The sequence below is a fragment of the Carcharhinus amblyrhynchos genome, chromosome 9, assembly GCF_965287045.1.
Source record: "Carcharhinus amblyrhynchos chromosome 9, sCarAmb.v2.hapA, whole genome shotgun sequence".
In the NCBI taxonomy this organism is placed as follows: Eukaryota; Metazoa; Chordata; class Chondrichthyes; order Carcharhiniformes; family Carcharhinidae; genus Carcharhinus; species Carcharhinus amblyrhynchos.
This window is the reverse complement of record NC_137332.1, coordinates 106,642,094-106,667,609: the sequence shown is the minus strand read 5'-3', so window position 1 is coordinate 106,667,609 and position 25,516 is coordinate 106,642,094. Positions and strand designations below refer to the sequence as shown.

Below are 25,516 nucleotides of genomic sequence, written 5' to 3'. Positions count from 1 at the left end.
AAGATACTTTCATGGACTCAGTTACTCACCATAACTCTAAATTCCTTTATTGTTCAAGACAATATCTATTCTTGCCTTAAAAACATTCAATGAGATAGCCTCAACTGCTTCATTGGGTGTGGAATTCCACACATTCACAACATTTTGGGTGAATAATTTTCTCCTCAATTCAGTCCTAAGTTTGCTTCCTCCTTATTTTGAAGTCATTGCTCTAGTTCTAGTTTCACCTGCCAGTGGAAACAATCTTCCTGCTTCTACCTTATTAATTCCTTTCATAATCTCATATTTCAATAAGTTCTCCCCTAATTCTTCTGAATTCCAATGAGTATATTCCCAGTCTACTCAGCCTCTCCTCATAAGTCAGCCATCTAAACTCTGGAATCAATCTAGTGAATCTCCTCTGTACCCCCTCCAGTGCCCTTTCTCAAGTAAGGAGAACAAAACTGTACACAGCACTCCAGCACCTTATACAACTGCAACGTAACCTCACTGTTTTTACACTCCATCCCTCTAGCACTGAAGGACAAAATACCATTTGCCTTCTTAATTACCTGCTGCACCTGCAAACCAACTTTTTATGTGCATGAACAAGGACACCCAGGTCCCTCTACATAGCAGCATGCTGCAATTTTTTACCATTTAAATAAATGTCCATTTTGCTGTTATTCTTACCAAAATGGATGACTTCACATTTACCAACATTGTAGTCCATTTGTCAGATCCTTGTCCACTCACTTAGACTATCTATATCCTTTTGCAGTCTTTCGGTGTTCTCTGCATACTTTGCTCTGCCACTCATCTGAGTGTCACCTGCAAATTTTGACACATTGCACTATTATCCAGATTGTATTCATAGAATAAAATCCCTCAGTGCAGAAGGAGGCCATTCGGCCTATGGAGACTGCACTGATAACAGTAGCAGTGAGGCCCTGTCCAGATAACCCTACATATTTACCCTGCTAATCTCCCTGATACTATGGGGCAATTTAACCTAGCCAATCAACCTAACCTGCCCATCTTTGGAGTGTGGGAGGAAACCAGAGCACCTGAAGGAAACTCACGCAGACACGGCAAGAATGTGCAAACTCCACACCAATACTAATCAAAGGCTGGATTAGAACTTGGAAGTCTGGCACTGTGAGACAGTGGTGCTAACCACTGTGCCACCACGCCAGATTGGAACACCCCAATTAGTGACACCCGGGGTGGTGACCCCCGGATGGTGACTCCCCAGACAGCAACACCCCAGAAGGCGATACCCCAGAAGGTGACACTCTTGAAGATGACACCCCCAAAGGCAAAGCCCTAGAAGGCAAACCCCAGAAAGCAAAACCCAAGAGACAGCAAATCCCTGGAATGCAGTAAGTAATTTAACTTCCAATGGACTCCATTTTGATTACAAGGGAGATTTTTTGCTGCTTTGTACAGGAGTAGAAATAGTGAAACATTATAGTATATGGTACTGATTGTCATTAAACCCACACAATATTCAGTTAACCAGTTCACGTAACAGTCTGTATGGCATTTGTGATTATATTAGCTTGTTATTTTAATAATTTATCATTGTCATCATAAAATCATAGCATTCCCTGCAATGCAGAAAGAGACCATTTGGCCCATCGAGCCTGCAGTGACAACAATCCCTCCTGCACATCCTTGGACTGGGAAGAAACCAGTGCACTCAGAGGAAACCCAGATAGTGAATGCTCAAACTCCAGTTACGCGAGGCCAGAATAGAATTCGGGCCCCTGGTGCTGTGAGGCAGCAGTGCTAACCACTGTTCCACCTTGCCATCCATTGTAGAAAAAACATTCAAGCTCCTAACTTTTGTAGAAATGAGCTGATGCTGACTATCTATCATGTGAACAGGGTTGCCATGGTTCTTTGTCAAGACTGAATGTGGCAGTTTAATACAGGTGACAGTTACGGCTTCATGCCCATAATGGATGCAAAGCCTATTTCAATATTCATTACTCAATTCAATTACTTAAATATGATTTATGAGTCTGGATGCTTTTATCTGAGGCCTGCTTGCCCTTACCTGATCACTGGTCAAGATCTTCATCAACAGGGACCAGATGTGATGACCTTGCTGGTGGCAACGAAGGTCGTTGAAGATACTTGGGTGGTTTGGGGGGCAGGGCTGGGCAGTGCCCCTTTCGGCAGCGTCATCCTAAAACTGCTAACCTGGCACCCTAGCAGTGCCTGCCTGGCACTGGCAGCATCGCACCTTGGCACTGCTTACCGGGCATCCTGGTGCCAAGGGGGTGGAGCATGACCTGAGGGGGACAGTGACTGAGAAGTAGAGGGAGCTGGGTTGGGGATGAGAGAGGGGGAAACTCTGCAGAGAGGGTGGGTGTTCATCATCCGGGGATGGAAGGTGGGGTGATCGGCTGGCTGACAATCGGGAGAAGGGATGGTGGCTGTGCCCGGGGGGGTTCGGTGGAATACCGCACTCACAATTCCGCCAATCGGTAGTGAAATTGAATGCTCCGCCCATCATAAGACGTGGTGTGGAACGAGATTCAGCTGTCATTACGCCAGGGTCAAAAAACACAAAAGAAAATGTTGAAACAGAGCTTTTTAACTAATATAGTGATCGTTTGGTTTCTCCTGACGCTTTTGAACGACCTCGACGGTGAGTTGATGATTTAGTTAACAGTGAAATCGGGATTAAAAACATCAGAGGCAGCGAAAGGGCGGCAGCGTTTTTTGTTTCAAGAGGTTTCTTTTTTTTCTCCTTTCAAGTTCCCCGGCGATGCTTACATTTGCAGCATTTTCTGCTTTTTTTTTTAAAAAAAGTCATCAACAGTTATGGATTATTTCCGAGGACTATTTCTGTGTCGCGAATCATTGAATCCCCCCGCCCTGCAGTCCTGGTCTTCACGGAGGGGTTATCAGGCTTCAATTGAAACCTTTATTTCTGGCATGTTATGGATGTTAAAACAGGTGCGGTTGGAGCTGGTGGAGAGTTTTGGAAGGTCAGGCTAGATGGGCGGGTTGGGGGGAGACCCTTCGGGGTTGGGTTGGGGTGGGGTAAAGTAAATCATTTGGGAGGGTGGGTGGTGCAGGGTGGTCCTATGAGGGGGCCTCAGTTTGGATGTTTACGATAGTTACCCAGACATCAGAGAATTAAATTCTTTGAACTTTTAGGAAGTAAATATTAAGGTCACCTTGGCACAACGTTAGAGATTTTAAATTACATTTTAGGATGATCCTCAATGCGGTGTAATTGTCCAGAGTAAGCAATCGGGGCAAATGCCATGTATACCCCTTTCGCGGAAGAAGTTCGAGCAGGATTCGCCAACACGTTTTGCGGAATTTCTTACCTTGGAGATTCAATGTGGAAGCAGCTGTATTTGTGTGATGTGGGAATTGTTGATCCTGTCAGCATTTATTGCTCCTCCTTGTGCTTGAGAATACTGCAGTAGTACTACTGCAGTAAAGATACAATTGTCTGGCTTACTAGGCCGTTTATTTGATTTATTAATGTCATAGTAAAACGTGTTGTTTCTTGTTCATAGAGAAGGAAACGAGAGAATGCAGAATGTAGTGTCACAGTCATAGCTAGGATGTAGACAAAGATCAACTTCATGGGAGGTTGGCTCATTCAAAAGTCTGATGGCAGCAGGAAAGAAATCGGTTAGTACGTGACCTCAGAATTTTTGTATATTTTTCCCGACGGAAGAAGGTGGAAGAGGGAATGTCCGGAGTGTGTGGGATCCTTAATTATGTTGACTACTTTGCCGAGGCAGCAGAAAGCATAGACAATGTCAATGTGTGGGGGGTTGGTTTGGGTGACTGGGCTCCTTTCTTTACAACCGTTTTTTTTTTGCGGTCTTGGGTAGAGCAGTTGCCGTACCAAGCTGTGATATAACAAGAAAGAATGTTTTCTATGGTGCATCCGTAAAAGTTGCTGAGTCCGAGTGTGCATACCAAATTTTATATTGATATGAAATATTGATTTAGATTGTATTTAAATAACTGAAACGAAATTCTCCAATGAGATTTTAACTTGTATCTATGATCGTTGGGGCACGTTTAGGCAGGCAGGTCTGAAATCCGTTTGGTGTTTGACTACATTAAAAATTAGGAATAGAATAATCTGCACTTTTATTAACTGAGAACTCTTTTTCCTGTAGGCTATTGAGCAGATGTATAGCTACAGGCTACTTTCACCAAAGAAGCAGTTAAAGTTAACAATGCCTTTTCTTTGCTCTATTGTCTGGGATTTTCTAGCCTCTCTGTGGCAAGACCCGCTGTGGGGGGTGCAGCAGGCCAGCCAAACGTCCGTTGACTTTTGGTAAGACTGGAAGATCCCAGCAGTAGGTGGGGATAGAAAATCCTGGCCATTGTGGTGGGACCTTAACAATAGTAACACGAGTAATCTAAACAATTCGTTTCCTGCACCCCCCATTCGATAATGTCATGGATGAACTACTGTATCAACTGGCTTTCCTGCCCTATCCCCACATCCCTTATTTCTTTTAGCAGACAAAATTCCATTCAACTTTGGCTTATGTATGCATTGACTGAGCATTCACAGCACCATGGGGAACAGAATTTCAAAGATTCACAGTTGTCTGAATGAAGAATTTTCTCATTTATATCCTAAATCAACAACCTATATCTTGAGGCCATGGGCTAAATCTAACTAAAAAATGGCAATGTTGTTTCCAGGAAGGAAAGTGAGATCTTTTTCCCCAGGTTGTAGGACAGTCCACTAAAACAAAATCAAGAGGGCATGTTTCACATATCATACAGGGGTCTGGGCCGAAACACACTGGCAAAACCTGGCTGCATAGCGATCAGGTCACTATTTTACATCATAATGTGAGTAAATCCGTCCATAGTGGTGTAAGGGACTCCCGTACCCACCCCTGATCAGAGTGGTCACTTCTCTATCCCCCTTCCACCCCACTCCCACATTCTGAGCCAACACCTGCCAGCACTCACTTCCACCCACATACAACAGCCATTGCCAGCAGCCTCAGCTCCTCCTCTAGTTGTGAAATGATTCAAAGTGATACCAAAATGAATGACAGTGGTTATATTTTATTCATTATCAGTAAGATTAAGAGGTATGAAACTGCAACAGTGTTTCCATTAAGACCTAAATAGATTACCACATAACTGCACTCGCAACTGTCAGGGGCACAACAGTTATCAGTCAATGTGCTATGTGCATGGTCCCTCCACTAGCTCATACTTCCACAAGCAATGTGACCCTTAACCTTTTGGTAAAACACATCATAGATACCTTGAGCTGCCTTTCTAACATCCTTAAAATATTGCAAAGCCTTTGGAGACCAATTTAACCTAAAGCTGTGATTTGAGCCCAATTCCAATAGATGCCGTATACCAATCATAAAAACCGACAGTGCAGAAGGAGGCCATTGCCTGCATCAACAATCACACTCAGGCCATATCCCCATTATCCCACATATTTACCCTTCCCAATCACCCAGACACTAAGGGGTAATTCAGCATATCTGATTAACCTAACCCCCACACATTTGGAGTGTGGGAGGAAACCAGAGGAGACCCACGCAGACATCGGGAAAATGTGCAAACTCTACACAAATACTGACCTGAGGGAGGAATCGAACCCAGGTCCTGGTGCTGTGAGACAACAGTGCTAACCACTGTGCTGCCTAACCTATACACTCGGGCTTGATCACTTTTTCATATCCTGAATGTCATCTGTACTTTTGGTATTCTAGGACTATTAGTTAATTATCATTTCAATGCTGGTGAATAGTAAAAGCCAGGAATATATGTCACTCAGCTGACTGAGATTCAAAGCATTACTGTCTTCTCTGCCCTGTATTGGTGTCTGGAATTTTACAAATTTATGTTTATCTAATGGTTTTCACACAGCAGCCTGTTTTCATGCACATTAAATTTCTACTGAAGTTTAGTTTTTTACCATTTGGTTCCTTTTAAACATTTGGGATCAATTAATGCACAGACCACAGTTTCCGATCAAGCCATCTCTTAATCACATTTACCCAGGACAAATTGCAAGCAGGAATGGAAATGTGGTTTAGTTAAAAATTCAACACAAGTGTCAGAAGCTCGAATATATAATGTTATAGAGTCATAGAAGTTTTCAGCATGGAACAGGCCCTTTGGCCCAACTTGTCCATGTTCTGGAAGTCCTTTCAAAAGTCAAGAGTGCAAAGTCACATACAATAGAATTAAACAATTGTACAGTTAATCATCGTATTTTCATTAGTTTTTGTTATATTCACAAGAAAACTGATGCAGGGATTTTCCGGTATTCTTAATGTGGAAGCATTTAGTGGGAGTTGGAGTTACTCAGCGACTGGCCCCTTCTTTCAAGGAATCCTGCCAGAAATAGTAGCTTTTGATGAAGCCATTGTAAGAGTTCAATTGCAAGAGTTCAGTGGAAACCACATGAGGCTGACAAGAAAGATAAAGGGCTTGAACAAAACCTCCCCAAAATCTTGATTACCACCCTGGGTTTAACCGCATTGTCCCTCACCAGCTCCCTATAGGATCTGCCTACTCGCTACACAATTTCCTGTTAGTGCAGACTTAGGCTGTTTCTCCCCCACTCTTAGTTCTCTGTTAATATTTTGTACACAACAATTGCCTTTGCAGGGATAGAATAGAACGTCAAAGGGATCTGATTCTCTGAGGCACTTCTTTTCCCACTATATACACACTGAGTGCCTGTAAACCAGAGAGTGAGAGGCAGCCAGATTTTTTCCACGGGTCCTTCAAGACCAGCAGCTTTCTACGTGGCAGGTTACATGGGTTTACCAGAGTGGTTGTGCTGCTTCTTTGTATGTCTTTTCCTTTATGACTTCTGTTCTGAACTTTGCAAGGTGCCACCTCCTTTACTCTTATCAAAACCATTTGGGTTTGAACACCACAATCAAATTTCCATTTAACTTTCTGTTTAAGATGAAGGTCTCTAGTTTCTGGAATTTCTGCACATGACTGTCGTCCCCTCGACGTTGGTCGTATTTTAGTATATATTTTCTGCACAATCTCTAAGACTGTCATCCTTCTGTTTATCAAATATTTATCAAAAAGGAGAGTGTTTCTAATATTTTGGAGAATAGAATATAGTAAAGTTTGACAAGTATTTTATAAAGGTTAACATTAGTTTATATATCTGCTATGGCTCAATTGTAGGTTTAAATTCCATTCTTGTGCTTGACCACAAAAATCAACTGACATTCCAGTGTACAACTAGGAAAGCTGCACTGTCAGAGGTGCTACATTCAGATGTGGTGTTAAGCAGAGCCACACATTGTTTGCTACATGTCCTCTTTACAACAGTGGCTACACTCAAAAGTACTCTGCTGGCAGCAAAATGCTTTGATAGGTCTGGTAGTTGTCAAGTATCATGTAACTTTCATTCTCTCTTAATTCCTCCTTGCTTTTGTATTTTATTCATACAGTAATAAATGATTATTTTAAAACCACTGTCAAATGTTCAAAGATTTCTGTACATACGTGCCAAGTTTCTCTGTTCTTGCACTCCATTTTAAATTGCACTGTTTCATTCAAATTGTCTCTATCTTCTTTCTAACAAAATTCATCACTTATGCATCTGTTTGATCATCTATGCTAAATTTAATTTGCCATGTGTCTGCCATTTTACCAGTAAATGCCCTCCTCACGTCTATTATTTGCTGCATTAATTACTATATTTCTGAATTTTGCATCATCTGTAAACTATGAAATTATCATGTTTTGATTATTAATATTAATCGAGAGCAATATTTCAAATAACTTGGAGAATACGATTGTATATCTCCATCAGTCTGAGAACTGTTTACTCTTTACTGGCCTGTACAATTAATAAATCATGTATCTGTGCTATTAGTACCTCGTTAATCCATTAACCTGCTCTGTTATTTCATCAAAGCACTTTATCAAGTTAGTCAAACATACTTTGCCTTTAATCAATACATATTTTTATTTATTACTTCATGCTTTTTCAAACGTGAACTAATTTTATCCCAAATTCATTTTGACAGCACTGTTATTTAGCTGACTGTCCTTGTCCCCACGGTTCCTAATGTCAGTTAGTCTCCTGTCCTCATAGCCAGGGTTCAGTGGGGGCTAACTTTCAACTGGGATACTCATTTCAGGTGTGAGTGCTGTGCCTGTGCACAGGTTCTAGCTTAAGGGTCAAACCAAGGTTGTTGTTTGGTCTCATCCAAACATTCTGAGTGGATTACCAGGGCATAATGAGAACTCAAATGTAGCTCAGCATTGGGGCCAAAATGTCTGGGCCCCCCAAAGATTGAAACAAAATGTTAAGCACTGGAGAGCAGTGACAGGAGCTGCAGACCAAGCAAGCAAAAAATAAATTAGCAAAATTATCTGTTGCAGTATGGCTGACTTTTGAGTGCCCCATCTGTTCAATGTCTGGTACCAAATGTGAAGACTCACATTTTGAGTCATTACGCCAACTGGCACGCGACACTGGCAATAAGTTCCTACAATCAACATAAGACTTCAACAATAATAAGGTTCTTGCTGCACGGTGTCAGCAGGAACACCAGCCATCCCTGTTGTGAGGTCAACTGAGAAAATGAACCTTGGGATGTTCTTGGCCAGTTGTTTCTTTTCCAGAAGCTGCTGAGAATTCCTCCCCTTTTCAAAGGTTTTTAAATAGTCTTGCATAAATTTGTTAAGTATACCACAGATCAGGGCACACAAATTAACACCGCAAAAATGATGATGCAATTTTTGGTGCCAAAAATCATGCCTTTGCTCCGCCCCACACTTTTTTTTTATGGTTCTAGACTTCTATTAGTAGTCAGCCTCAAATTTTCACCACAGATACGCATGTTTTATATTTATATTATACTATGTTGCAAAGATGAGAGGCAGTTTAAGACATGCTTGCAAAGGATAGTGTATATATAAATAGTGAGTGACAAACAGAAATGGATTTTTTTAAAAAATTGATCATGGGATGAGAGTGTTGCTGGCTAGGCCAGCAATTATTGCCCACCCCTGACTGCATTTAAGAGTCGACCACATTGCTATGGGTCACATACAGGCCAGGTAAGGATGGCAGATTTCCTTCGCTAAAGGACATTAATGAACCAGATGGGTTTTTACAACAATCAACAATGGTTTCATGGTCGTCATTAGACTTCTAATTGCAGATTTTCATTGCATTCAAATTTCACCATCTGCCAACAGTCAACATAAGACTGTTGAAGTCTTATGTTGATTGTAGGAACCTGTTGCCAGTTTCTTCTGCCAGTTGGCATAATGACTCAAAAATGGAGTCCTCACATTTGGTACCAGACATTGCATAGCCAACTGATGCCTTGTAAATACATGCCTTTGGGGGGAGAGGCTAACTCAAAAGTCAGCCATACTGCAACAGATGATTTTGCTAACTTATGTTTTGCTTGTTTAGTCTGCAGCTCCTGTCACTACTCTCCAGTGCTTAACATTTTGTTTCAATCTATGGAGGGCCCAGGCATTTTGGTCCCAATGTTGAGCTACATTTGTGTTCTCATTACGCCCTGGTAACCCACTCAGAACATTTGGATGAGACCAAACAACAACCTTGGTTTCAGCCTTAGGCTGGAGCCTACGCATAGGCACAGCACTCACATCTGGATTTGAATTTGGGCCCGCAGAGTGTTACTTTGGGTCTCTGGATTACTAGTCAGTGACAATACCATTATGCCGCTGCCTCCCCATTTCCAAACCAGAAAATGAAGTCTGAAGCTGCTTTCTGCTAACTCACCAAATAATTCTACTGCAGTGGACAAACTGGTGTGAGAATGGAAGGAAAAGACAATCTAAACTGATGAGAATGCCCAAAACCAATGTGCCACCAAAAAGGGACCAGCGAACAGCCTGATTTTGAGAAGCAAATATTGGAATGTGATTTCAAATCATTGGAGCAGTTTTACATTGTTACCAGGAATGAAATGTGTTAAAACAGACTCAAGTGTTAGCCAAATTGAACCCTGAGTCCCGCAAAGATTTCAGACCAAATTGATGTGGCCATTTAATGAAATGAAACAGTTCAGTTTAGCAACTGAAAACCAGGGTTTCTCAAAGACTACCAAAAGACCTCAATGTCGAGGTAATATTTTCATTGATTATTAGACAGCAGTTTAAAAAAAAACACAGGTCCCTAGTATTTCACATCAGCAAAATGGAGGATAAAGCTCTCTAAATTTTGAAATGCCCAGCATTCAAACAATGAAATGGAAAGAGTCTGGAACAGTTCTTCCTGTGAATAAGAGAAGACAAATTTCACGGTGGTACTAACCTCTGTGACAGAGAATTAAATTAAAGCTGATGGTAATTTTCAAAAGAACATCATGTTTCCTGAAGGAGCTTTTTTGCAACTGTACTGTGACAATAGTTGGATGCATGAAGATGCAGTGGAGATATAGATCAATAATGTGTGGAATAGCCGTCCTTGTAGCCTATGTAGAGGGTCGTAGAAGGTTGTTTTTCAAACTGGAAGTCTGTGACCAGTGGTGTGTCTCGGTGCTCGGTGCTGGGTCCACTGTTATGTGTCATTTATATTAATGACTTGGACAGGAATTTAGGAGGCATGGATTAGTAATTTTGCAGATGACACCAAGTTTGGTGGCACAGTGGACAGTGAAGAGGGTCATATAGGATTGTAATGGGATCTTGATCAACTGGGCCAAGGGGCTGATGAATGGCAGATGGAGTTTAATTTAGATAAATGTGAGGTGATGCATTTCGATAGATTGAACCAGGGCAGGACTTACTCAGTTAATGGTAGGGTGTTGTGAAGAGGTATAGAACAAAGAGATCTCGGTACAGGTTCGTAGCTCTTCGAAAGTGGAGTCACAGGTGGACAGAGTGGTGAAGAAGGCATTTTGCATGCTTGGTTTCTTTGGTCAGAACAATGAATACAGGAGTTGGGACGTCTTGTTGAAGTTGTGCAAGAGTTGTAAGACCACAATTGGAATACTGTGTACAGTTCTGGTCACCCTATTATAGAAAGGATATTATTCAACTAGAAAGCGTGCAGAAAAGATTTACTAGGATGCGACCAGGACTTGGTGGTTTGAGTTATAAGTAGAAGCTGGATAGACTGGGACTTCTTTCCCTGGAGCTTCAAATCTCCAGGGAGCCTGAGAGGTGATCTTGCAGAGATCTATATAAAAATGAGGGGTATAGATCAGCGAGATGGTCAACAACTTTTCCTGAAGTAGGAGAATTTAAAATGAGAGGGTATAGGTTTAAGGTGAGAGAGGAGAGATACAAAAGGGTCCAGAGAGACAATATTTTCACAGAAGGTGGTGTCTGGAACATGATGCCGGAGGTAGTAGTAGAGGTAGGTACAAATTTGTCTTTTATAAAGCATTTAGGCAATTACATGGATAAAATGGCTGTAGAGGGATTTGGGTCAAATGCGGGCAACTGGGACTAGCTTTGGTTTCAAAAAAGGATGGCATGGACAATTTGGGCCATTCTCTAAACCTCTATGACTCTATGTAAAGGATGTAGCTTACTGGTTTGGGACATATTTGAATCCTGTATAAGCAATGACAAGAGGTGCCTGTGAAGAACACCCACATCACAGTTATATCGGAGATGTTGAACATTCATAGTTCAATCTTTTGGATTTGTGCCTTTATAAGCTATTCAATGACCATGTTTGTACCAAATGAAGTAATTGTATAGTTGATAGAAAAGAAAATTTCACCAACATTGGAAACATACGCTTTGCTGTGATGTTTTGTATGCTTTTGATATCAAATTGTGGGATGCTTTTAGCGCAAAATGGATATATTCTGCAAAAAACATTTTTAGAGTTCATTTTATGGGATGTGGGTATCACTGGCTGGCCAGCATTTATTGCCCATCCCTAGTTGCCCTTGAGAAGATGGTGGTGAGTTACTTTCTTGAACCTCTGCAGTCCCTGAAGTGTAGGTACACCCAGAGTGCTGTTAGAGAGAATATCAATTTCAATGAATGGAGGTGAAGAGGATTTGTTGCAAAAGTGCAACATCTGAACCAGAGCGAGGCAACAGCCAAAGTGACTTGTAATGAAATTGCTGATCTCTGCATCGGATGCTGAAGGCGAAGACTTTGGCATTTTTAAAAAAAGTCTTATGGTTAAATGTATCATTGTACAGTTAATTGATTCAGTAAATTGTGTCCTGTTAATTTTGAGTTACTGGTGCTGTTGTTTTTTTCACATTTTAATATGGGGAACACACACACCCAAACTGAAAGTTCACATTTTGTAGCTGGCGTTATCATTCAAGCCCCATTTTTGGAAGAATGTTTAGAGGCTTCAGAGGTTGATTTATAGACTCCACTCAATGTTAAGTACTTTTTAAACTGACTACATTTCCAATGTATGCTTCCAGCCACAACTTTAAGTCAACTGGATGTGATTCACTGACACTGAGACTTGAGCTGTCTCAGTTGGCAGGAAATATAGAAATATAACTGATACAATAGTGTTACTAACTGGCTTGTAGAGATGGCCACAGAGCAATACGTGAACCTGAGTCATTGAGCTCAGGTTCACGTATCCTGGTGCCCTCGCTTCTGGTGTCGAAGCTGCTTAGTTCTGTTGTACTTATTTAGATGTCAGTCATGGTTCACCTGATAAAACTCTCTTGTCTCTTGTTAGACAGTCCTGGATTCAAGGCCTAGTTCAGAGAATACAGGTTGCGCAAGTCATTGAACTGGGGCCCATTTGGGCTGAGGTAAAATCATGCGACACTATTTGATCAATCTCTCAACTATCTAGCTAAAACAGATTTCACGGTGGATGACACTAGTACCATCCCAACAGTAACAGGTAATGCAGAGCTAACAGAACAGAAGAAATTTAGAATATTCAGCATCAACAGGGAAAAAAGTGCTGAGTAAAGTATTGGGATTAAATGCAGACAAGTTCCCCACGTCTGGCATACATCTTTGGATTTTAAAGAAGTGTCAGCAGGAATAGTGGATCCATTGGTTATAATAAACAAAGAACAACCCAGCACGGGAAACAGGCCCTTTGGCCCAACGAGCCCGCACCGCCGCATCACCCTACACCTATTCTACCCTGCGTGTCTACGAATGGAACCCCTAACTTAGCCAGATTCAGGGGAGAATAGTGTCAATTTGGTAAAACCAATCAGCATAAGAGCGCATCTTTGGGGTGTGGGAGGAAACCGGAGCGCCCGGAGAAAACCCACGCAACCACAGGGAGAATGCACAAACTCCCACATACACAGGCCCAAATCCATGTATCTGCACAGCTAGCAGTGCTAGTCACCGAGCTGTTGCGGCGCCCGTCTACCGGTCCAGGATCAAGCACACACACCGACACGAAGTACTAGGCCACTCCCGGAACCTCCAAGAGCAGCCCACGCACGACCCACCATGTGCATGCCCCTCGTTTGACAACGAGATGGACCTCCACCTGCAGAATAAAAAGACAAAAACGTTAACTTACAAGTTTGCATTTCCGGTGTCTCCCGAGGTTCTGACCTTATTTAATAGCCCCTACCATAACCCTCCATCCTCGTTTCACTCATGTGTCTCTCTAACTGAACCTTAAACGAGTCCAATGTTCCTGCCTCCACCACCCTACTCGGTAGCAAATTCCATACCCCCACAACTCTCTGCGTAAAGAACCTTCCTCTCACATCCAAATTATACCTCTCCCCCCTCACCCTTAAATCATGACCTCTCGTATTTGTACCCAGTCTAGGGAGCAGTCTCTCACTATTGACTCTATCTATTCCCTTCAGTATCTTGTATACCTCTATCATGTCCCCCCTCAATCTCCGTCTTTCCACGGAGAAAAGTCCCAGTTTCTCCAACCTTTCCTCGTAACCCAGCCCCTCCATGCCAGGCAACATCCTGGTAAACCTCCTCTGCACCCTTTCCAGAGACTCCACGTCCTTCCGGTAGTAAGGTGACCAGAACTGGACGCAGTACTCCAAATGCGGTCTAACCAACGTTCTATACAACTGAAGCATTAGACGGCAGCTTTTATACTCTATACCCCTTCCTATAAAGGCTAGCATTCCATAAGCCTTCCTAACAACCTTCTCCACTTGTGTCGCAACCTTCATGGATTTGTGAACCTGCACTCTCAGGTCCCTCTGTATTTCTATACTCCTAATCTGTCTACTTTTTATCACATAGCTTCTCTCTGCATTATTCCTTCCAAAATGCATCACCTCGCATTTGTCAGGATTAAATTCCATCTGCCACCTGTCTGCCCAATGCACCAACCTATTTATATCCTGTTGTATCACCTGACATTCCACTTCAGTACCCGCCAACCCTGCCATCTTGGTGTCATCCGCAAACTTGCTGATCACACCACCTACGCTCTCTTCCAAGTCATTTATGTATACTACAAAGAGGAGAGGTCCCAGTACTGAGCCCTGCGGCACACCACTGGTCACTGGCCTCCAGCCTGAAAAGGTCCCCTCCACAACTACCCTCTGTCTCCTATTACCCAGCCAGTTCTCAATCCACCTAGCTACCTGACCTCGTATCCCATGCGCCTTAACCTTTTCTACCAGCCTACCGTGAGGGACTTTGTCAAACGCCTTACTGAAATCCATATAGATGACATCAACGGCTCTCCCATCGTCAACCGTTTTTGTCACCTCCTCAAAGAATTCCACAAGATTCGTAAGGCAAGACCTCCCTCTAACAAAGCCATGTTGCGTATCCCTAATATTCCAAAATTCCCTGGATACGGGAAAGGTTCCTGTGGATTGGGAAAAATGTCACCCTTATTCAAAAAGGGAGAGAAACAAAAAGTAGGCAACTATAGACAAGTTAGTTTAACATTTGCAATTTTGAAATTGTTATAATCCAGTATTAAGGGAGTAATAACATGACATTTGGAAAGCTAGAACTCAATCCATCAGTCAGCATGGTTTTGTGAAGGATAGACTGAGTCATTTTCCTATCTTTGTATGGGTGGCACGGTAACACAGTGGGGGTGGCACGGTAGCACAGTGACTAGTACTGCAGCTTCACAGTTCCAGGGACCTTGGTTCGATTCCTGGCTTGGATCACTATCATTGTGGAGTTTGCACATTCTTCTCATGTCTGCATGGGTTTCCTCCGGGTACTCCGGTTTCCTCCCACAGTCCAGAGATGTGCGGGTTAGGTTGATTGGCCATGCTAAAAATTGCCCGTTAGAGTCCTGAGATGCGTAGGTTAGAGGGATTAGTGGGCAAATATGTAGGGGTATTGGAGTAAGGCCTGGGTGGGATTGTGGTCAGTGCAGACTTGATGGACCGAATGGCCTCTTTCTGTACTGTAGGGTTTTTGATAAATTACGATTGATTTGATAGAATTCTTTGAAGGTGTAACAAGCAAAATGGACAATGGGGACACTGTAGATGTAGTATATCTGGATTTCCATAAGGCATTTGATAATGTCCTGCACAAAAGATGAATACGCAAGGTCAGATCACATTAGGTTAGGGGTAATTTATTTTTGTTTTTGTTCCAATTCAATCAAATCAAGTCCAATTCAGAGTCTCAACAAGTTGAGACATTTCCGATCCAAGCTGACAAGACAGGGTTCGCACCTCCTGTCTTGGGCTTGATCTACATGATCCAAGCTGATTGGACTAGACATAGCTCCTCCTCCAAGGCTTGATCTCATTGGCATCATAGCCAAAAGGCCGACATGCCGCTTTTAAAAATTGCTTCAAATGAAGCTAAAATGTAACCTAATGACTTCAACCAAGCACAGCATGTCCATACTACATTTGATTTTAGCCAAAAGGCCGAGAAACTTGGATAGAGGACGGGCTAAGCAACAGAAAGCAGAGAGTTGGGATAAATGAGTCCTTTTCTGGATTACATAATGTAACTAGTGGGTTGCCTCAGGGTTCTGTCCTCAGACCCCAACTATTTACAATGTATATTAATGACTCAGGTACAGGTACAGTCTGTACTATAGCCAAATTTCCAGATGACACCAAAATAGATAGGATAGTAAGTTGCAATTTGGAAATAAGAAACCTACATATGAATAGGTTAGCTGAGTGGCCCGAAATGTGGCAGATATGGGCACCGCCCAAATATAAGTCAACAGTTCACATTTTATAAGTGTGCGGTTAAGTGTGAGTTTATCCATTTTGGTCAGAAAAAATAGGTATCTAATTAATTATAAGAGAAGCTTCAGACTGCTTCAGCACAGAGAAATCTGGGGCAGGACTTATGGCCTTGCTCGAGTGAAACCAGAAATTCCCGCCTGAGGTCAAAGGAGATTTCCGTTGTTGGATCCAATTTTTCCATGGCAGGTAAGGTGGTAGAGTTCCAGCCTGGGTGTCCTTTTGAGCGAAAACTAATATGCAGGTACGATAGGTAACAAGAAAAGCAAATGAAATGTTGGCATTTGTTGTTAATGGAATAGAGTATAAAAGTAGGGAAGTGTTGCTGCGATTGTACAATGCATTAGTGAGACTGCATCTGAAGTACTGTGCACAATTTTAGTCCTGTTACTTGGAGAGGGATGTAGTTGCCTTGGAGGCAGTTCACGAGATTAATCACTGTGAAGCAGACACAGAGTGTGAAGCAGTCTGGGATAATAGTGAAGCAGACAGGGAGGAGTGTGGGATCACTGTGAAGTAGACCAGGAGGAGAATCAGGATCAGGCCGGAATCACTATAAAGTTGACGGGGAGGAGTGTGAAGCAGAGCAGGTTCATGGTGAAGCAGACGGGGAGGAATGTGAGTCTCATCAGCATCACCATGAGACAGATCACAAGCAGTTTGAAGCAGACTGTGAGGAGTGTGACCGGGTCAGGGTCACAGTGAAGCAGACTAGGCGGAGTGTTAGCAGGTCAGACCAGGAAGAATGTGAAGCAAACCAGGCAAGAAATAGTGGCTGGCATTGCTATCTCTCAGTGCCAGGGACTTGTGTTCAATTCCAACCTCAAGTGATTGTGCAGAATTTGTGCATTCTCCTCGTGTCTGCGTGGCTTTCCTTCAAGTGTTCTAGTTTCCTCCCACAGTTCAAAGATGTGCAGGTTAGGTGGATTGGCCATGCTAAACTGCCCCTTGGTGTTACAAAATGTGTAGGTTAGGAGGATTAGCAGGGTAAGTATGTAAGGTTATGGGGATAGTGCATGCGGTGTATCTGGGTAAGATGCTTGTTGGAGAGTCAGTCCAGATTAGATGATCACCTTCTGCACCACAGGTATTCGATGATTCTATGAGGGGTTTGTGTTAGGAAGAGAAATTGAGCAGTTTAGGTGTGTACTCTTTAGAGTTTAGAAGAATGAGAGGAAATCTAATTGAAGTGTATACAAGATAATAAAAGGGATTGAAAAGTAAATGTAGAGAGGATGTTTACTCTGTAAACATCCTCTAGAAGCAGAGGTCATGGATTTAGGATGAGGTAGCAGATTTAAAACAGAAGGAAGGAGAAATTACTTCTCTCAAAGGCTCAGGAATCTGTGGAATTTACGACCCCAGAATGCAGTGGATCCTGGGATATTGAGTAAACTTAGTGAGGCAATAGACAAATTTTTAATTAATAATGGGTTGAAGAGTATTGGAGAACGGGCAGGAAAGTGGAGTTGAGGACAAAATGACATCAGCCATGATCATGTTGAATGGCAGAGTGGTAGGTAAAATGTTAGAATCCGTCATTAAGGAGGAAATTGCGAGGCATCTTGAAGGGAATTGCTTGATAGAGCAGACGCAGCACGGTTTCATTAAAGCAAGTCGTGTCTGACAAATTTACTGGAGTTCTATGAGGATGTGTCTAGGGCAGTGGATAGAGGAGAGCCGGTGGATGTGGTCTTTCTGGATTTTCAGAAGGCGTTTGACAAAGTACCTCATAAGAGGTTATTGCAGAAGGTAAGGGGACATGGAGTTGGGGGTAGGGTGTTAGCGTGGATAGAGGATTGGTTGTCAAATAGGAGGCAGAGAGTGGGGGTCAATGGGTGCTATTCGGATTGGCGGTTGGTGACTAGTGGAGTGCCCCAGGGGTCGGTGCTGGGGCCTCAGCTTTTTACCATTTATATAGATGATCTGGAGGAGGGAACCGAGTGTAGGGTGTCAAAATTTGCTGATGACACCAAGATTGCGGGAATGGCAAATTGTGCGGAGGGTGTGGAGAGTCTGCAGAAGGATCTAGATAGGCTGGGCAAATGGGCCAGGAAATGGCAAATGGAATTTAATGTTGGCAAGTGTGAGGTGGTCCACTTTGGTAGGAATAATGGTAGGAAGGACTATTACTTAAGTGGCGAAAAACTGCAGCAGGTGACGGTGCAGAGGGACCTCGGGGTCCTTGTGCATGAGTCGCAAAAACCCAGCTTGCAGGTGCAGCAGGTAGTCAGGAAGGCGAATGGGATGCTGGCCTTCATAGCGAGGGGGATTGAATATAAAAGTAGGGAGGTCTTGCTGCAGCTGTATAGGGCATTGGTGAGGCCGCAGCTGGAGTACTGTGTGCAGTTTTGGGCGCCGCACCTGCGCAAAGATATTTTGGCCTTGGAGGGAGTGCAGAGGAGGTTTACTAGGCTGATGCCGGAGTTGAGGGGGTTGAGCTATGAGGAGAGGCTGAATAAACTAGGCTTGTACTCGTTAGAGTTTAGAAGAATGAGGGGAGATCTCATTGAGACGTATAAGATGATGAATGGGATGGATAGGATAGAGGTGGAGAGACTCTTCCCGCTCAAAAAAGACAGTAGGACTAGGGGGCACAGCCTCAAGATAAAGGGGGGGGGTGCGGTTTAGAACGGAGTTGAGGAGGAACTTCTTCACTCAAAGGGTGGTGAATCTCTGGAATTCTCTGCCCGTTGAAGTGGTGGAGGCTGCCTCGCTAAATATTTTTAAGAAGCAGGTTGATGGGTTTTTGATAAGAGAGGGGATTAAGGGTTATGGGGAGAGGGCGGGAAAGTGGATCTGAGCCACGACAGATCAGCCATGATCTTATTGAATGGCGGGGCAGGCTCGAAGGGCCAGATGGCCTACTCCTGCTCCTATTTCTTATGTTCTTAGAACTTGAGGGGCTGAATAGCCTACACACCGATGTCAAGAAAGCTGTGAAATGCAATCAAGTCACTTGTTGTTTTCTTTTTGCTTTCCTAAGTGTAATGAGGTTTAACACCTCAGTAGTTAGTGTTGCCTGGTGGTCAAGTGCACCAGACAATAAACACAGCTTTATTTAGCAGCTGAGACCAAACTTGTCCTTATTCAATGTTCACTCTCTCAATTCCAAAAGGGTAGGCAGAGGAATCAGCAGGGATAGTCTAAATTTCTGTTTATGGGTGTCTGATTCGGTGGTCACATGAGGTAAGAATCCTGATTCTTGTGAAAGACTTTACTATCTCTGCAGAAATTGTGTCTGTGAACAGCTTGCTGTATCTATGCATCACAGCACTTCCTTGTTTGAACTAGTCAGAACTGGAAATTGTTGTGTACACAAAACTAAACACAAAAAGTAATGGAAACAAGATCACTCTATGTACAGTTATTAGCTGGCTGCAGTTTACACCGTGAGCCTTGCACATGGTATAGAATAGTGACTCCATTTAATTATATAGTACATTAAATGACCCAGACGGAATGTCATTCAGAATCCCCAGCTTCTGGTTACTCGCTATCCAGTCAGCCTTCTGAATAATAAGCTATCAGTGATGTGGTGTATCTCTGTAGCACAAAGGGAGGACAGGCCTCTCACTAAGTGGCTTTGACAGTAATCAGACCACCAACTGGCATTGGCCAGTGTGCCATATAAATTAAAATCCTGTCACTCCTCAAAGGGCTGAATCATTTTTGAGTAAATACACTGCATATTTCTTGTGAAACACATTAGTTGTTTTGCCTGAAATATATCTAAATACAGAGGCCGAATCATCCTTAAATGCAGCTCCAAACTGCCAAGCTGTTCAGTTTTTTCCGCACCCTTCTGACAGCAAATAGAAACAGCTGCTTATAGTTGTGTATACTGACATTATTATGGGGCATGAATAATGGATATCACGCATGCAAATATTTGAACAGAGTTCACTCCCAGAAACATGCAAACTCTAACAGTCAAGGAACAGGGAAACAGGTTTCCAGATGGCAACAATGTCCCTTGAATAAACATTTTATAGTGGGATGAGATAGAATGGTTTTTCAGAGATACTAGATGGGTAGAATGGCCTCTTGCACTTTAATGATTCCACGAAGACAATCAGAAACTGTTTAGTTGGTCATTCATCATTTCTGCTATTTATTGGATCTTGTGCTTACATTAGTTGCAGTGTTTGTCTGCAAAGTAATAAAGTAATTAATTTGACGTATCATATGTTGAAATAGAGAACATATAGGTCCTGTACTAATGAACATCTTTCTCTTTCATTGTTCATCCATTGTACTTATGTTGTTTCTGAAGAATAATTTTATTGACAGGCGCCAGCACCTGCTGTAGATTTGCAAAGCAGCTGCTCCTACTTTATTAATCTGAAGGAAATCAGATTGTGAAAACAGATGTCAGAGAGCACACGTTAAACAAATTCTCTTCTTAATTGCATGATTGTGGATTTAATGACTCACTGTCTTTGATTACCAAGGTCTTCACTTCCTACTCGTGCATTTGCTCTCCTCAAAACTCTGGGTAAAGGCTGATAACATGTTTGTTTCTCCCCAAAGCTAACCGTTTCCATTCTTCTCTGAAGGATACTAATTCTTGCTGATTATGGATCCCCAGCATAAACCAGTTGCCATGGCCAACTGCTTATTCTTCCTGTGTGGTCAGTGACAGTAAGTGGCCAAAGATCTTTTGACCTTGTAGGGCACTGCAGCTAAGTGCAAACCTATCTTCACACATGTACACCTTCCAGCAGTGGCCACTGAATAATTATTACGAACAAAAACTGTGGTTGATTTTACACTCCCCTGCCCACAAACCCAACTCTAGGGCCAACCACAGACAACAGACACTGAGGCTTGAACCCAGGGACTTTCCTCGATTGTTGAATAATACGCTCATCAACTCAGCAAATCATCAGCGGATCTAAGTGCAAATAATTTAATACTTCCTTTTCTCAAGTTCTTTGCTAACTTAGGACAAAATCTAACATTGACACTGACATTCCCCGAAATCTTGCTCCCGTTCATGCCAGTGAGATCTTGCGGTCCCACCGATGATGCATCCCTGCTGTGGATTTCCCGGTGACGAGCGGTGCGTTCAACGGAAAACCCTGTTGAGAACGATGGGACCATAAGATTGCACCGCGAATGTGCGCTGCCCCCTGCTGCCACAAAACACACCATGGAGTGGGAGAAAAATCCCACTCAATCACAGAAAGGAGGAAAGGCATTGTAAGGGAATGGGAGCAAGGCTGAGATCAGTTTAGATGAAGAAGACCCTTCGCCTATTTGGGCTGGTGCTGCCACAATACAAACTTCATCAACTTCCATCTGTGTTTCCAATGATTCAATATCCTACTTTTATTCACCCTCCTGCCAACTGTCGCTTGCTCAGCCTCTCTCTGATGAGTATTTCCTCTGATTCAGAAATTCCCCTGGTTCTCTTCGTGGCCTAAACATTTTTGGTGGTTTATGGAAATGAATTAATTTCCTCCAAGCTCTTTCTCTATACGCTCAGTGTTACAAACCAAATCTAAAAGACATTTGTTTTTATGCAAATTTGGATGGGAAAAAATGAGTAATGCAGGGCTGAGACATAGCCCGGATCACCAGAAAAGTTAGATTTCTTTGATATTATATCCCCAGCACAATCCTCCAGCCTTCCTACTCAAGGGTCGCGGTCTTGTGAACGCTCTGCTTTCCAGGGTAGATCATGGATTATACCGGAAATACATTAGGTACTTTTGCAATCAATTTATAGCTACAGGAAGAACATAGATTTCATATCTGCGATGAGACTCTTTGTTTTTCTGACTTCACAGACCCAGTAGTTGGGTAAAATCGATGTATTCACCACCCACTTTCCATCTGCAACATTGTGTTTGACAGAAAGCATATACAAAAGGGAGGAAATTCACAGGAGACCTCACTCATATCCGTATCTCCTGTAATTTAGCTGTATTCCCCTTACTAAACAGCAAGTGAAAGAGACAGCAGGGTGCTTTCCAAATTTGCCACCAAGACATAAAACTGATATTGTGAAGAAGTGAGTAGAGATAAGTAGGTCTTTCTCAGGACAGAGAATTAATTAGTGGAGTGCCACAGGGATCAGTGCTGGGACCACAGCTCCTCACAATATATGTTAATGACTTGGAGGAAAGAACAGAATATGCTGTGGCCAAATATGTGGATGATACAAAGATGGGAGGAAAGGCAGATTGTGAGAATATAAGTAACAGTAAGATATTGACAGGTTAAGTGACTGGCATAAAATTGTCAAATGGAATTCAATGTGGGAAAATGAGAGAGTTCGTTTTGAAAGAAAGACTGAGAAGGTGGATTATTATTTAAATGGAAAAGATATGAAGAAAGCTGTAGCTGTTCATGAAACTGGGAGTTCTTGTTCATGATACTCAGAAAGCTGGCATAGAAGTGCAAAGTAATAGGGAAGGCAAATGAATTGTTGGCTTTTATTCCAAGGGAGCCAGAATATAAATGTAAAGAGGTGTTGCTATAACTGCACAAGATACTAGTGAGGTCACATTTAGAATACTGTAGCGTTTTGGTCCCCTTAGTTAAGGAAATATATGTCACTGGGGGCAGTCGAGAGCAGGTTTAGTAGGATGATCCAGGGTATGGAGTAACTATCATGTGAGGAAAGATTGGACAGGCTAGGCCTGTAATTCTTGGAGTTCAGAAGAATGAGAAGTGATAAGGCTGAAATAGTAAGATCCTTCAGGGGGTTAGACTGGTTGTTGGGAGTGTTAGGAAAATGTTTCCATTCATGAGAGTGTAGGACCTGGGGGCATAGTCTCAGATTAAGGAGTTAATCATTAAAGATGGATTTGAGGAAGAATTTATTTTCGATGTTTGGAATTCTTTACCCAAGCAAGCTGTGGAGTCTGAGTTCTTGGGCACTTTCAAGGCTGAGATCGATAGGTTTTTAATCATTAGGGCAATTAAGCATTACGGAGAGAAGGCAGGAAAATTGACTTGGTCAGTGTTCGACCAGCCATGAACTTATTAAATGGTGAAACAAACTCAAAGGATGGAATGGCCTGCTCCTGCTCCTGCTCCTTTTGGTCTTACACTTTGGGGTTATATTTGACTCTGTGCAATATGCGCTATGGGAAATTAGCAGCATTTTTTACACTCTATTAATTTCCATTAACTCTCCACAAAATTGTTTTTTCACGGGAGCAGAAATTTGAAAATCAACCTAAGCTGTGCATGCAACATCCCATGCTTAAAACAGCAGAGACAAAATCTTCATTTGACCTCCAGTTCTAAATCTCAGTGAGGTGTCCAGTCATGTGACTGGAGGAGAAATGGAACAGTAAGAACAAAACAGAAAAATCTGAGTTTAGGGGCAGAGACAGTGGTATGAATTTGATAATACTTTAAAGAGCTGGCATAACGGATTCTATGAGTAAGGTGAGGCATTAAGAAGAGTGATACAATGGGTGCTTTTTTTTACTCAAATGGAAAGATAGCAATGGAGCTGGGTTGGCAATGGGAAAACCAGGAGAATATAGTGTTATATTAATACTTATTTTGTTCCTGTAATTAGTTGTATTCCTCTTAATAAACAGCAAGTGAAAGAGACAGCAGGGTGCTTTACAAACTTGCCGCCAAGGCATAAAATTGGTGTTGTGAAGCAGTGAGTAGCAATAAGGAGTTGTTTCTTAGATTGGAGAACAGTCACCAGTGGAGTGCCATAGGTCTGTGCTGGGACCCCAGGTCTTCACTATATAACAATCTGGAAGGAGCAACAGAGAATATTGTGGCCAAACGTGTGAATGATACAAAAGTGAGAGGGAAAGCAGATTCCTATTCTCAATCAAAGCTGGACTTATAGGCTGGGCTGGCTGTTGAGCAAACTCCGTACCAGGTGGCAGCCTGAGAGCCAAGATTTGCAAGATGTATCTGAGAGCGTGGGACGGAGGAGATAGGTATTAGAGATGAGGTCTTGGGGAGCGTGGCATGGGCACAGCTGAAGGCCGAAGGAATTGAAACATGGGAAACATGTTGGAGATCATTAGAGATGAATGGTTAGAGAATTCCTTTGGGTTTGGGATCAGAATCCAGGTTTGTGGAGTGATTGTGTGTGGAAGGGAGTGCAGTCAGAGGTGGAATAAGATTTGAAATTGACAGCCTCAAACACAAAATTAGAGACTTCACGGAGAGACCAGAACCCTTGTGAGATAGCTCAGGGAAGAATGGAACAGCTCAGGGGAGTGTCCAATCGCTAGGGCATGGTGAGGTATGGATCAATATAAGGTTGCCAACTGCTCTGTTAACCACCTTTTGGGAGCTCGTTCATTGCTCCACTCTTGTTCAACCTCCCTTAAGTTTATGTCGTGATTCATATTTGCTAACACTTTAGGCTTCTAATCAACCCAAACTTGAGATTGGGGTTCAAATGCCTTCCTGTAAAACTTATAAAAGAAAAGAATGGTCACGATTTTGCAGCCATGTCGTGCCTGATGAAGATCACATTAGAGCAAAGCAGGGCTAGAAGATTGCAGGTGAGGGATATAGCACGTTCAGTTCTGACGTAAAACCTTGTTGGAATCCTCTCAGGCACCCCTTTCCTAAAAAATGAGTGTGGGAAAATTGCGATCTGATTCATGCTAGTCATGTCACGTGAATCACACCACTTTCCTCTCCCAAAATGACACTTACTCATATATTTACGTCATCTTAATCCATTATGGTTAGGTGGTAACACTGTTGTCTCTAAGAAAGTGCTGGTTTTGAGATTTTCCCAGACTACTGAACACAAATCCAGGCTGATATTCCACTGCAGTACTGGTGACATGCTTCACTGCCTGAGATGCAGGCTGCAATCTTACTACGTTCACAGCTGCGGGATTTTCCCATCCTGCCACAGTGAACAGAGATTCGGCTGGCTGCCAAATTCTCCAACCACACTGCAATGGAAGTGTGATATGAATGGCAGGAAAGATCGCACCCACAGTCTTTCCAATGGGAAAATAGAGTATGACCCTCCCTGCCCTTTTGGCTACATGTAAAAGATATCAACACTATTTTGAAAGAGGGGGAAGGTTTTCCTTATGTGTTGCTCAATATTTATACTTTAGTTAACATAATTGAAACATGATATTTGGTCATCATCTCTGCTATTTGTAGGAGCTTACTGTATGAAAAACTGGCTCTTGTATTTCCTACATTACGATGGTGACTATATCTTATACTTCAATGGCTGTCAAGTGCTTTGGGAGATTGAAAGGCGCTCTATAATAGCAAATTTTTCTTTCATTTTCTCTGTTTATATTTTGCTGAGTCAATGATTCAGGTACAAAGATTATAAGTGAAACTCTCCAACTGAAGACTTCTCTAAGTTTAAGAGCCATAGCTTCTAACTAATGCTATAGCAGTGCTTGCACAAACTCTGAAATGTATTTCAGTTCAGG

General features: G+C 42.5%; 1 protein-coding gene across 2 annotated transcripts in view; it reads left to right on the top strand.

Moving 5' to 3' along the window:
- Positions 1–2,484: 2,484 nt before the first annotated feature.
- The window catches only part of LOC145348165 (SLAM family member 9-like), a 47,147-nt gene continuing 24,115 nt past the window's right edge, over positions 2,485–25,516 (top strand). For both annotated transcript variants that reach the window (XM_080196358.1, XM_080196359.1), the window contains exon 1: positions 2,485–2,638. In XM_080196358.1, the coding sequence (XP_080052484.1) occupies positions 2,566–2,638 (73 nt within the window). In that variant the 5' untranslated portion in view covers positions 2,485–2,565. The remainder of the gene's footprint in view (positions 2,639–25,516) is intronic.